The sequence below is a fragment of the Mirounga angustirostris genome, unplaced genomic scaffold (genome assembly GCF_029215605.1).
Source record: "Mirounga angustirostris isolate CCGP_5_RB_7025 unplaced genomic scaffold, mMirAng1.0.hap1 SCAF_12, whole genome shotgun sequence".
Classification (NCBI taxonomy): domain Eukaryota; kingdom Metazoa; phylum Chordata; class Mammalia; order Carnivora; family Phocidae; genus Mirounga; species Mirounga angustirostris.
The window spans coordinates 88886551-88899037 of NW_026991720.1; the positions used below are offsets into that span (position 1 = coordinate 88886551).

Consider the following 12487-nt stretch of genomic DNA (forward strand, 5'->3'; position numbering starts at 1 on the left):
GGGGAACGTGGCTGTGGACTATGAGATGTGCAATTAGTGAGCATCCCAGTTCTGTCTGTCCATGAGAAGATGCACAGCCAGATAGGTCTCCCTCCCCTAACCCCTCTTGTACACACCCCATTCCTAATAACATAAAATATAGACGTATTTGGCCCCCTGGCATCCACTTTATTTGGATTTATAGACATAGCTGTGCACCCACAGGTGCTCTCCTTAGATACATCACTTTGATATACATCCATATCCACAAACTCAAGTGAAGGATTTGACAGGAAGGAGAGAGAAGATGAACAGGCAGGTGATTTCAGAAATCGTGCAGTTAAGTAGAAAGAGTGAATGGATTACTAGAGCAGAAGGTGGATGGTAATCAATGTTCATCATCTTCCATATTCTCTAACATTTCTGGATCAACTTTAGCTTTGCAAACTGGTGTAGTAAATCTCCATATTCCAGCTCACCACTGTAGAAGTAACATAATTTCTCATCTTTTGTGTGGTTTATTTAAAATAGGCAAGCCTTGGGGCGCCTGGGTGGCTCAGTCGTTAAGCATCTGCCTTCGGCTCAGATCAAGATCCCAGATCCTGGGATCGAGCCCCGCATCAGGCTCCCTGCTCTGCCTGCTTCTCCCTCTCCCACTCCCCCTGCTTGTGTTCCCTCTCTTGCTGTGTCTCTCTCTGTCAAATAAATAAAAATCTTAAAAAAAAATAAAATAGGCAAACCTCATTGATTTAAATGTGGCCTATTTAAAAACTGGTCGTGTTTTCCATTCTTTCCATTTCTGCTTGTACTTATTTCTAATATGGAAACAATAATACCTTTTGCTCTCTTTTCAAGAATCCTATGTTTATTGTCCCAGAAGTATTAAAAAGAAAGAAAGGAAAAGAAATCCTTCAAACCTTTTGAAGGTTTATGGCACTTCCCATAAATCTGTAGACTCCTTTGAATTATCCAAAGACAAGAGCTTCAGAAATGCAAAGCATCACTGTGCATCACTGTGTCCTTCCTCTCACTTTGCAGGGAGGTTTGCACTTGCCTTTTATGTACTTGTTTTGATGCTGAGGCACACTTCTTGGCAGGTGAGGGCAAGTTACAAAAGCTCATGAAGCCTTAGTCTCTCCACCTGCAGAATGGGAATGATAATCCTACTCACAGGATAGGGTAAATGCAAAGGATCGACATAAAACAGACTCAGTAAAGTAGCCAGCATTCTCATCACTGTTAGTGTGGCCTTGGGTTAACCCAAGAGTGCCTTATGGGTTTAAACTCATAAGAACGTCAGAGTGGAACATTTTTTGTTGTGGTGATAAAATACACATAACTGGAGTGGAACCTCTGAACAGCTGAAACGTGATTACCACCTCTCCCCGCACTAAGTCCATTCATCTTCTTCCCCAGAGTACATCTCAGGGACCAAACTTAAGAGGCTCCCAAGGAATGGGAACTTCAGAGCACCCCACTGATAAATAAAGTACAGCTGTTACTTACAGAGTGTACGTTAACGTACATATTTCACGTTTCCAGTTAAGATTGTCGGGTTTTTTAAAGGAGAAGAAAAATACATTAAATATGTATTTCTAATGGAAACATTTTTTTGTGTCCGATGTCTAGATTCTACGAATCATGGAATCCATTTGGGAGACTGAATCTTTGGATCTGTGCCTCCTGCCATATGGTTGCATTTCAACTGGGGACAAAATAGGTATGTGGTCACCTCGGGAGGTGAATGTACTGCTCAGCTCGCTTTAAAGGATCCTAAGCCCTTTAGTGCAAGCATTTAATACCTGGAAAATTACAAACATAATCCATATAAAAAGGAAGGCAGTGTTCCAAGGCTGGTGCATGTGTCTCTGTGGATCTGTTGAAAATATACAAATGTGGGATTCCAATCCTGTGACTATACATGGCAATGATTTTAGTAAGAACTCATTCCCTCCTCTCTACTTCTCCACGTCTAAACTGTAGCTTGTTTCACTGCACATTAAACTTCTGTCTCACAAATAACATTTAAAAATAGATGGTAAGATCTGTCACTTATTTCAATATCTTAGAATTCACATTATTGAAGCGATTATATACTCGACTCTTAGGTGCTTTTATAGACATTTAACATTTTTGTTTCCACCACAGATATTTTTATTTGAGCTTCTGATCTGAGAACTGTATAAAACCACTTCCATTTGACCCTTTGATTAAAAAAAGGAAAAGGCACAGTTTGCCAAGCACCTATGCTCAGCACATACATGCTTTTACTTACTACTTTTTCTTTAATATTTTTATTTATTTGACAGAGAGAGACACAGTGAGAGAGGGAACACAAATGGGGGGCGGGGGGGCGGAGAGAGAGAAGCAGGCTCCCCGTGGAGCAGGGAACCCGATGTGGGGCTCGATCCCAGGACCCTGTGATCATGACCTGAGCTGAAGGCAGACACTTAATGACTGAGCCACCCAGGTGCCCCTACTTACTACCTTTTAAAACCAACCTTTCGGGGCGCCTGGGTGGCTCAGTTGGTTAAGCAACTGCCTTCGGCTCAGGTCATGATCCTGGAGTCCCGGGATCGAGTCCCACGTCAGGCTCCCTGCTCAGCAGGGAGTCTGCTTCTCCCTCTGACCCTCCCCTCCTCCCTCTCATGCTCTCTGTCTCTCATTCTCTCTCTCGCAAATAAATAAAATCTTAAAAAAAAAAAAAACCTTTCATCTTTTCATTCAAGGATACTGAAAGCATGTCCCACCAAACTTCCTCCATCCTCCTCTTCTTTCTCTCCCTCCTAAGAAAACCAACAGCACAAACCTGGACAACAGCCCCCTCCCATCAACAGTGACACAGCCATTCACCCTCTGGGTCAGGCATGAGGCCCCAATTTACATCAGATTCTGTGCCTCCTCCCATAGGCATGATCGAGATCGTGAAAGATGCCACGACAATTGCTAAAATACAGCAAAGCACAGTGGGCAACACGGGCGCATTCAAAGATGAGGTCCTGAATCACTGGCTCAAAGAAAAATGCCCTATTGAAGAAAAGGTGAGCTCCTGCTTTTCCCAGTGCCAAAGGCTCCTTACACGCTCGTCATTTATGTAGCAGTGACAGGTTCACGTTTTCAAAGGATCTATCCGTGTCATGCCTCCTGATGTTGGGTGAAACCTTTTCCTTGTGAGGCCGCGGGGGTTTTAAGTGCCTTCCTGGGGGACACGGCAGATCTGTGTAAAACGCATGCGCTCCGTTCAGAATGCTGTGAGCATTTGTTTCTCCTTTGATGATCAGGCATGCTTGGCATAAAATTTGGCTCTATGAAATAATGTGTTGGTACTTTTTAGGACAGTCCATTTTTGTTGTTCAGTAGAAAAATGTAGTCACCGTGTACCTCCCTACCTGGGAAATGCCACCTATCCTATCAGCAAATTGCTAATTAACTGCCCCCCCCATCTAAACGGTGAATTATGGATGCGGCAAATGTCAGTTCCAGCATCCTTCTGAAGGACATATGCTGCATCCTTCAAGCTGCGTGCTTGGGCTGTTTGGCTGTCGTTTCAAGTTCTGCTGCACAGGATTAGCACTTCTCATTTGCATGGTTAGCAGCCTTTTGGGGAGGAAATATAATTAGCAGCATTTATTAGCCTGCTATACATGTGGATTTGTGAACCTGTGCATACTTGAAGCGGTCACAAGCAAAACATATGTTCACTGATGAAGGAGAAACAATTATGGGTTCTGTGGTGTTGTCGGCAAGCGATGCATGGAGCGGAAATGAACCCTTTGATCAACTGTTGCTCTTTGACTTTTGTTTCCTCCGCCTGCTCTTGTGAGTCACTGACTCTTCACCTAAAACATAAGGAGAACGATGAGAAAGTCGGCACCCAGTAGATAGAACGTGAATGAAATCAGGCACAACCCACCTGCTCTCTGAAAATGGTTCCCAGATGGTGCCTTTTTGGAAGTCGTCTGTACTTGACTTGGGCTGTTCTTTGTAGTTAGAACACCACTGATATTCGGACGCCTTCTAATTAGTTTCAGGCAGCCGTGGAGAGATTTGTTTATTCCTGCGCTGGCTACTGTGTGGCCACCTTTGTTCTTGGAATAGGCGACAGGCACAACGACAATATTATGATCACAGAGACAGGTGAGTTTATTTATTATTGTTTTTTACTGTGGTAAAATATATATAACAAAATGTACCACTTTGGTTTTAAGTGTAGTTAAATGGCTTTAAATGCTCACATTGCCATGCCGCCATCACCACCATCCCCCAGAACTTTCTCACCTTCCCCAACTCAAACACTGTCCCCACTGAACTAGCACTAACCCCCCTTTCCCCTTCCCTCTGCACAGAGTGATATTTACACAGGGTTCAAGGTGGGAGCACACATCTAGAAGTCATTACTGGGCAGGGACATAGACGCTGTGATCACCCGAGAGAGGACCCGGGAGAGAATAATGGAAGAAGATGCCAAAAATGAGACTTCACAAGGAAAAGCCAGAGAGCAGCTAGAAAGTTGGGTAGGGGCGTATGCCAGAAGCTGGTAAAGGCGGGTGTGGTCAGTGGCGTCCGACGCGGCAGAGAAGTGATGACAAGGACTCCCAGATGTCCTTACATCGGAAACGCTCTGCCTTCCTAACCTACCCCTCATCACTAGTTCACTGACCGCCCCGACAGTGGTCAGTACTGGCTACCGTGCCAAGAAAGGTTTCTCTAAGAAATCTGGACCAACTGAGGAGTAGAGCCTGGAAAAAGCACCAGACTGGGATGAATTGCTTACTCTCTGTGAGAGCAAAAGACGCCAAGTATTTATGGACCATACGTGTGATATGGGCTATCTAAACAGGAGATGATGGTAATCATGGTGGTAATAGTGACAGGGGTGGAAATGGAGTCAAAGGGGATTCAAAAGGTTTATTTCTATGGCGCCACTCAAAAGTAAAATGTGAGTGCCCTTCCCCCAAGCAGCGCCAACCATCCGTGTATCCTGAGTCACATAAAGGGCGTAAGAGAGTCCCGGGCATAATGATGACAGATTAGCCAGAGCGTCTGGACTTAACAGTTCTAAGAATAATTCTGAGACGAGTCGAGAATTTTCTTTTAATGGCATTTGGCTGTCATTTAAAGAACACCAGAAGGATATCAAAAACACACTTGGTTCAAAGAGCGCTTTGTGGTTCCACTACACACACCTGCTAAGCTGAAAAATATCACAAGCTGATAAAACAGGGTAAAAATAGCTCTCGCACCCAAGATAGCTCATTTTCAGGCATCTTAAAAAAAATATTTCAGGAAATAAACAAACCAAAGTGTTGTTACAAGTGATTGGGCCACTATAATGATGTCAGGCATTTTCTCCTCCGAAGGAAACCTGTTTCATATTGACTTTGGACACATTCTTGGGAATTACAAAAGTTTCCTGGGCATTAATAAAGAGAGAGTGCCGTTTGTGCTAACCCCAGACTTCCTGTTTGTGATGGGAACTTCTGGAAAGAAGACAAGCCTGTACTTCCAGAAATTTCAGGTAATTGGCCTCCTGCTTCCTGGCCTCCGGGAACACCAACCAGAGGGTGCCTGCCGGGCACAGGAGCCCCCCCACCTCCGGCTCCACTGAGGCTTTGCTGCCCACCCTCCCTGGCAGACACCCTCAGTCCTCCCTGTTTCCTCCGTTCCAGCCCCAACTCCTCTGTCACCTCCCACCTCAAACCAAATGGCAAGCGAAATGAAAGCATTCCGTAATCAGTGGGACAGGCAGATACAGGACACTGGGATGGTCCCTGTACTGAAGAGGGACCTGACCGAGGAGTGCCTCCAAATACTTCTTTCTCTAGTCAAGCCAGGGCCTAGAACAACCAAATTTTACCTGTTCCTTTCAGGACGCTCAGACAGGTGGGAGCTTCTCTTGGTGTTTGCTACAGGTGTGTCCTTATCAAATTACCGGCAGAGGGCATGGTGGCAGCACCAGTGGACTCTTGTCTCCCGTGTGTGAAGGACAGTCCCTGCTCTCATTTGAAATCCTGTCAACATGTCTGCAGGTGGTAAAACCAGCTCTGACACGACCTGCTTACCAGCCCACGAGCTCTGACATGGGCAGCCCATCTCCCCGGGGGGCTCACGTCCTCCTTTCTTTTTCATTCCTTCCTGGTCTCCATCCACTTTTGACTACCAAATATTTCAAACACCCGAGGAGTAAAATTTTCACACTTGCAAATTTAATAACTGTGAATGAATAGAACTGAAAATTACTACCTAATTGCCACATACAATACCTACATGGTACCCCTACAAACACGAAACAGATCAGTGGAGGCGAAGAGTGAGCACTTGATCTGCGCCTGCGCCTTGGGTCCCCATTAAGGACTCCCCCCACCCTGTCCCCCAGCCTTAGGGCCTCTTCAGCACACTTTGGTTTGCAATTAGCGTTTCAGAAACAAATCTTTTTTCCGGAGTCTCTTCTTGAGTCGCCCGTGATCCTTGGGAGGTGGCCCGGGCCCTGCAATTCAGTGCAACAGGAACTGGGAGATGTGTATCGTTTTGAAAGCTGTCTGTTCTTGTTCGTTCTCCTGGCTGATTTCGATTTGATTACAGGACTTAATCCTCCCACGGTTCCGGGAGTGTTATCAGAGAAACTGAGATCTCTGGGGCCAGATGGTCTTAGGATTTTTGGTGTGTGTGTGTGTGTGTGTGTTTCTGTGTAAACTCAACTGGGTTTCAGACTACTTCCAGGGATTTGACACATTTCAGTCCTGTTTTTCTTTAAAGTTAAAAATCACATATTTTGACAACTTCCTGGAAGAGAAAAATGGTTCAAAAAAAAAAAACCTGAAGAACTTCACCATTTAAAGAAGAGGGGGACCCTCAGTTCTCTCCCAGAGGAGGGGGTTCATCCGCATAGCCTCATGCATAGCAGCAGTCGTGCCATTGGGAGTCGGGCATGCAGGAGTCCGTCCTCACCGACAGGCTTTCCTGCTGTCTCTGTGTGTGTTCTCTTTCTCTCGCTCAGTGGTTTTCCTCAGAATGACTGCCCATCTCTCCTGTTCCTGTAGACCCCCACAGGGCCCATGCCACCCCTAAAATCCCAGCAGTATTTCCCCCTTTACTCTTTTTTGTTGTTAAGCTTCAAAATATTCTTTAATGAAGATTTGGACGTGGGAGGCCACGTCCCTGTCCCAGGCAGCTTCGACCCAAAGCAACGACCCTCTGCAGGGAGCCTTTGCACTATTCTCTCCGTCTGGGACCATTGCTCTGTCCTTTGTGACCAAAGCTTCTTTCCCAAACCGCTGAGACCTCCCTCACCAAAGTGACCTCTAGGCAGTGTGCACTGCTAAAAACACACCTTCGTGAATTTTACTGTACTTACGTGTCTGGGTTCTAGAGTACAGGCCTGCAGTTTCAGTATCTGTGAATATATGGACTTTGAGCCTTAAGCCCAGATCCAGAACAGCACTGTGGCTGAAGGATGGGCTTTGGAGCAGGCAAATAGCTTGATCCTGGCTCGCTACTCAATATCTCTGCATGTGATACAAAGTACTCATCTGTTCAGACCCTTGGATCCCTCTTCTGTAAAAAATGGCAACAGGAAGACCTCCTTCATGTGGTATTTTTCAGGATTATCTGAACAGAATAGGTAGGATGCTCATCCCAGTGCCTAGAGCACAGCCGAAATCCAATACCCAACGGCCTCCGTTGTCACGTATATGGCAATGGGTCTTCGAACTTTGAAAACTTTTAAGTTGAGAAGCCCTCTTAGAAATGAGAGCACAGGGCGCCTGGGTGGCTCAGATGGTTGAGCGTCTGCCTTCGGCTCAGGTCATGATCTCAGGGTCCTGGGATCGAGTCCCGCATCAGGCTTCCTGCTCCTTGGGAGCCTGCTTCTCCCTCTGCCTCTCTCTCTCTCTCTCTGTCTCTCATGAATAAATAAATAAAATCATCAAAAAAAAAAAAATGAGAGCACAACAGGGCGCCTGGGTGGCTCAGTCGTTAAGCGTCTGCCTTCGGCTCAGGTCATGATCCCAGGGTCCTGGAATCGAGACCCACGGGCTCCCTGCTCAGCGGGAAACCTACTTCTCCCTCTCCCACTCCCCCTGCTTGTGTTCCCTCTCTCGCTGTGTCTCTCTCTGTCAAATAAATAAATAAAATCTTTAAAAAAAAAAAAAATGAGAGCACAACAGCAATATACAAGCAATATACAAAACACAAAAAAGTAGAGGTGTTCTGGTGAAAGAGCAAGGGGAAGGGGTCCAAGCTCTGCTTGCCCCGCCATCCTGCCCCCTTGTCTGCCCCCCCCGCCCCGATACTATCCCCACGCTCCTCACTCACAACAGGAAAAAAGCTGACCACATACCCATGTGTGTATACAATTATACATATACAGGCTTTCTAAAGTTTCAGCCTGACAAAGATGAGTAGCAGGTTTTTCATCATTTGACTCAGACCTTGTGACAATTTTTTTTTTAACATACTACCAAGCCTTCCAGAAGTTTTCCTGTTTCTTAGTTTTATGTTCCTTTTTTGAGATGAAAAGTCCTTCAAGCTCTGGGAGTATGTTTCTAAACTCTCTAAATAGCACCACAGGATCTTGTATAATAAAGCTGCCATTTTTAAGTAGGCTGGGAAATGTTGTATATATTTACATTTTGAATCAAAGGTGTCCTCATTTCCAGCAGACCGCTAATTTGGAATGATAAGGTTAATTAATGCACGCAGCACATTTGAATAACCTGTTAGGGAGGGTGAAGAAAAGCTGACCCACTTTTCATTAAGGGTGAGGTGAGCCTTCTCCACAAAGACATGAAAACATACCTAACTCCTGGCCAAAGGCTCAAAGGCCGGAAACTGAAAGAGGAAGGCACTGCTTTATCTCCCCTCTTCCTTTTTCCCAAAATACTTGTTAAGCCCAGGACCATCTTAATAAATTATTTCCAAATGGGGTCGACTTTAGGAGCAAGCTGTAATCAGACAAAAAGGCACAAAACCAAGGCATGCTTACTATTTGAAACCAAGAACATCCGTTAGCCTTCAGAGCAGCATCCTGGACACCAGGTGCTAAACAGAAACATGTCAATGATGATGATTTTTATAAATAAAGTCTCCTTTGAAAAATCTCTCCCTTACCAAAAGAGTGAAAAGACAAAACCATATTTTACCCACTGACAATTGATTTTAGAACCACTGTGCTTTAAATTTCACTAAATGGTTTTAGAACCTCTATGACATACAAACACATATCATTAGCAAAGGAAATTTGGCTCCCCCTTTTTTTAATCTAAGAACGTGGGGCTTTTTCCTAATTTTAAAAGCAGTAAATGTGTTTTAAGTCAGTAAAATATTAAAAATATCAGGAAGATACTAAAAACCCACCTTCCAAAAATAATACTGTTAACATTTGAGTGTTTTTCCTTCATTCTATTATTTGGCCTTTGAGAAGGTTGTAAATTAATCAGGATTTGGTTAAAAACTGAACTGAAGCAATAGATACAGTGTTACCCCCTATAAACTGTTCAGTGGCTTCTCACCTCACTTTGAAGCAAACTCGAGTATCTAAGCTTGCCCTACAAGGCTCCACTCAGGGGGCCCCTGCCCTCTCCAGCCGGACCCCATGGCACTCTCCCCACACTCTCTCACTCGGTCAAGGCCATGGTGGCCTTCTTCCTGGAACACCCTTCAGGTCTCCGCTTCCATGTCATTCCTCCGAGCAGTCTCCTACGTGGGGGCCCTGGCGTTATCCTTTGCTCCCCCTGCACCTGGGACAGCATATCACTGTCCGTGCAAGTCTGTGGCAGTTGCGCCACTTCTGACCTGAATCCCTCCTGTGGGGCCTGAGGCATAGTGAGCGCTCAGTAGGTCGTGGAGGAGAGAGGGCAGAGAGGAGGGGAGAGGGTGGAGGGGCAGTTCCTGCCTGTCCTTGGCACACAGTAGGCACTGAGCAAATGTATGTTGCATAAAGCGAAAGAAACCAGGGAAGCCAAATAACACCTTCCCGGGCACATCTATGCAAAACAGGTGGCTCGATGAGCACACTTAAAAGGCATTTGCCCCAGATGTCACTCTTTTTTTTTTTTAAGATTTTATTTATGTATTTGACAAGAGAGAGAGACACAGTGAGAGGGGGAACACAAGCAGGGGGAGTGGGAGAGGGAGAAGCAGGCTTCCTGACGAGCAGGGAGCCCGATGCGGGGCTCGATCCCAGGACCCCGGGATCACGACCTGAGCCAAAGGCAGACGCTTAATGACTGAGCCACCCAGGCGCCCCTAGATGTCACTCTTAAGCGTTTTATAGGAGAGAGTTCTGGCACCCATTCGTTGTGCTACTTTAACCTCAGGGGCCAGCTTTACCAGCCCCACCTGGGGTCCACCACTGGCAGTGCGGGCCCCATGCCGGGGAGGCTCAGCCCCGCGCCCGCTCTCCGAGCGGAGTCCTAACTTGGGTTGTTAAGAACCGTCTCCGCTGTCATCTTGCTCTCATCTTGGATCCCAGGTTCTTTCAACTATTTCTGCCTCAGTTTCTCCAGCAGGGCCCTGCTTGTTAACCTGCCTCTAGGACCGGGGCCCTGCTTCCTCCTGCCATTTGCCTTGCTGGAACCTCAAGTACTATCCTAACGCCCGCCACAGGGACCCTAGCATCTGACACTTCTGAGGACTGCGGCCCCCTCCCCGGTATTCCCCACTCCTGCCCTCTGACCGCCCTTCCTCATGCTGGTAACCCTGCGTTCGTCTACACTGAGAACTCGCTGTACTTACCACCTGCCCGGCTGCACGCTCTCAGCCTCCTGCTCCGTCCTCTGGTAGTCATCAGGCCCTGTTTTTCCGTATCCAAGAGAGCACACTAGTTCAACACACACGTACTATCTGCTACATGTCAGGCACTGGGCCAGGCCCGCAGAAGGCTCAGGACTGGGCTCGCAAGATGCCTTTACGGTTGAGTCCCCCTCCGGGGTGACGTTCCCTAATCCACCCTCCTCTTAAAGCAATGACTCTTGCCAAAATGGCCTGCTGCGCATTCAGCATTGATTCATCCTGGGTTTGCAGACTAGCTACAGTGTGCCAGACTCTGTGCTGGGCCCGGGTGACAAGGAGCAGAGAGGCACAGCCCCAGCACACGGCGGGAGGCGAGCGCGTGCATGCGGGCGTGCACGAATGAACACACACACACACACACACACAGAGCTTTGTTCCAAGGATTTCAAAAGTGGTTTGCAGACCGAGCCATGATTCCTGCCCTGAGGGTTAGTTAGAAAGGGACTGGGAATGAAGGATTCTTATCGGGCATTGATGGATAAGATCAGTTCCATTCTGCGAGGCAGATACAGGGAGGGAAGGAACATCCAGGCAAAAAGAGTAACATTAGCCGGGGCATGAAGTCAGTATTTAGTATCAGTATTTAGGAACAAAAAGTACAGTTACCCGGTATGGATGGAACACAGGTATAGCTGGGAATGTGTGGTGAAATTTGGGTCAAGGAAGGAAAACTGCATCCAGTTTGAGGCAATGCAAGGGCTGGATGGGGGGGAGGGGCGGGTAGAGAGCAAGCAAAGGAGTCGTTTGGAGCTCAATTGATGAAACACAAATGACTGTAATAGAGGCCTATTATAGGTCAACAGGGAGATGACAAGTTTATGTGTCGAACTGCCCATAAAACACTGAGTTGAGAAAGGATTCCCTCTTGGGATCTGCACCCTGGACCACTAACACGGTCAAGCTCCCCCGCCTCTCTCCAGGCCCGAATCAGATGCTCAGGACTGTACTATCCACTGGGAGATAGCCTCAGAGAAGGGTCCAGCATCTGTCATCTGTAGGCGCTGGAATCCGCTGGTGTGGAATCTGACCCAGACACAGCCTCGGAAGATGGCCTTGAATTGGACTGATGTGTTAATCCGCCAGTACGCAGGGTCACTCAGTGCCTAAGATATTGGACCCCTTTGACTATTAAACATCAAGAATAACTTCCCAATTGGCATCTTCTCTCAATGTTTAGTTTCTTGTAGAGAATTGTTTTGTCTCCCCAAAGAGTATCACTGAGGGTGTTTGTTATTCCCTATGTTTCAAAAGGTGTACTCTTTATGGAGATCCTCTTGCGAAATCGCTATTAGGTCATAGTCTCTAGAAAGTCTGTGTTTCTCCTAAACAAATAGTTTCTTAAAATCCTCTGAACACTGGATGAAGTAAGGGGTTTGATTTTCCTTTTGGTTACAGATATATTTAAGATCGTCCATAGCAAGTATATAGTGTTTGTGATGTATAAGCGTTGAACTGGTCTTTGTCCCAAACCCACTGTGATCATTTCCTTTGTCCTTCCTTTCCTTTTTCTACCCACTTCAGATTAATGTTATTTTGACTTCTGGGTACCCATATAATTCACCTTCAGTCCTTTCTGGAACAGGCTAGAATACACACACATACCCCTACAGACAGTCCATTTAGAATACCTGACTAATGAAGGACAGTGTAATTGTAACCTGTAGGTTTCTAAGAAGTTTCTAAGTACTTGAGAACATGGCAACACAGCCCTTCCCCT

General features: G+C 46.3%; 1 protein-coding gene and 1 long non-coding RNA gene across 4 annotated transcripts in view; one reads left to right on the forward strand and one right to left on the reverse strand.

Moving 5' to 3' along the window:
* PIK3CG (phosphatidylinositol-4,5-bisphosphate 3-kinase catalytic subunit gamma) overlaps positions 1-12487 on the forward strand; it is a 33362-nt gene that overhangs the window by 13481 nt on the left and 7394 nt on the right. For 2 of the 3 annotated variants that reach the window (XM_045864880.2, XM_045864881.2), the window contains exons 7-10: positions 1609-1699; positions 2890-3020; positions 4005-4116; positions 5322-5497. In XM_045864880.2, the coding sequence (XP_045720836.1) occupies positions 1609-1699; positions 2890-3020; positions 4005-4116; positions 5322-5497 (510 nt within the window). The remainder of the gene's footprint in view (positions 1-1608; positions 1700-2889; positions 3021-4004; positions 4117-5321; positions 5498-12487) is intronic. The other variant, XM_045864882.2, reaches the window with a different exon arrangement.
* Positions 157-12487, reverse strand: part of LOC135362127 (uncharacterized) — a 29017-nt gene continuing 16686 nt past the window's right edge. Inside the window, exons 2-3 of the long non-coding RNA XR_010406599.1 lie at positions 3893-4067; positions 157-3818 (exon numbers count right to left, since the gene is read on the reverse strand). This is a non-coding gene — a long non-coding RNA (uncharacterized LOC135362127). The remainder of the gene's footprint in view (positions 3819-3892; positions 4068-12487) is intronic.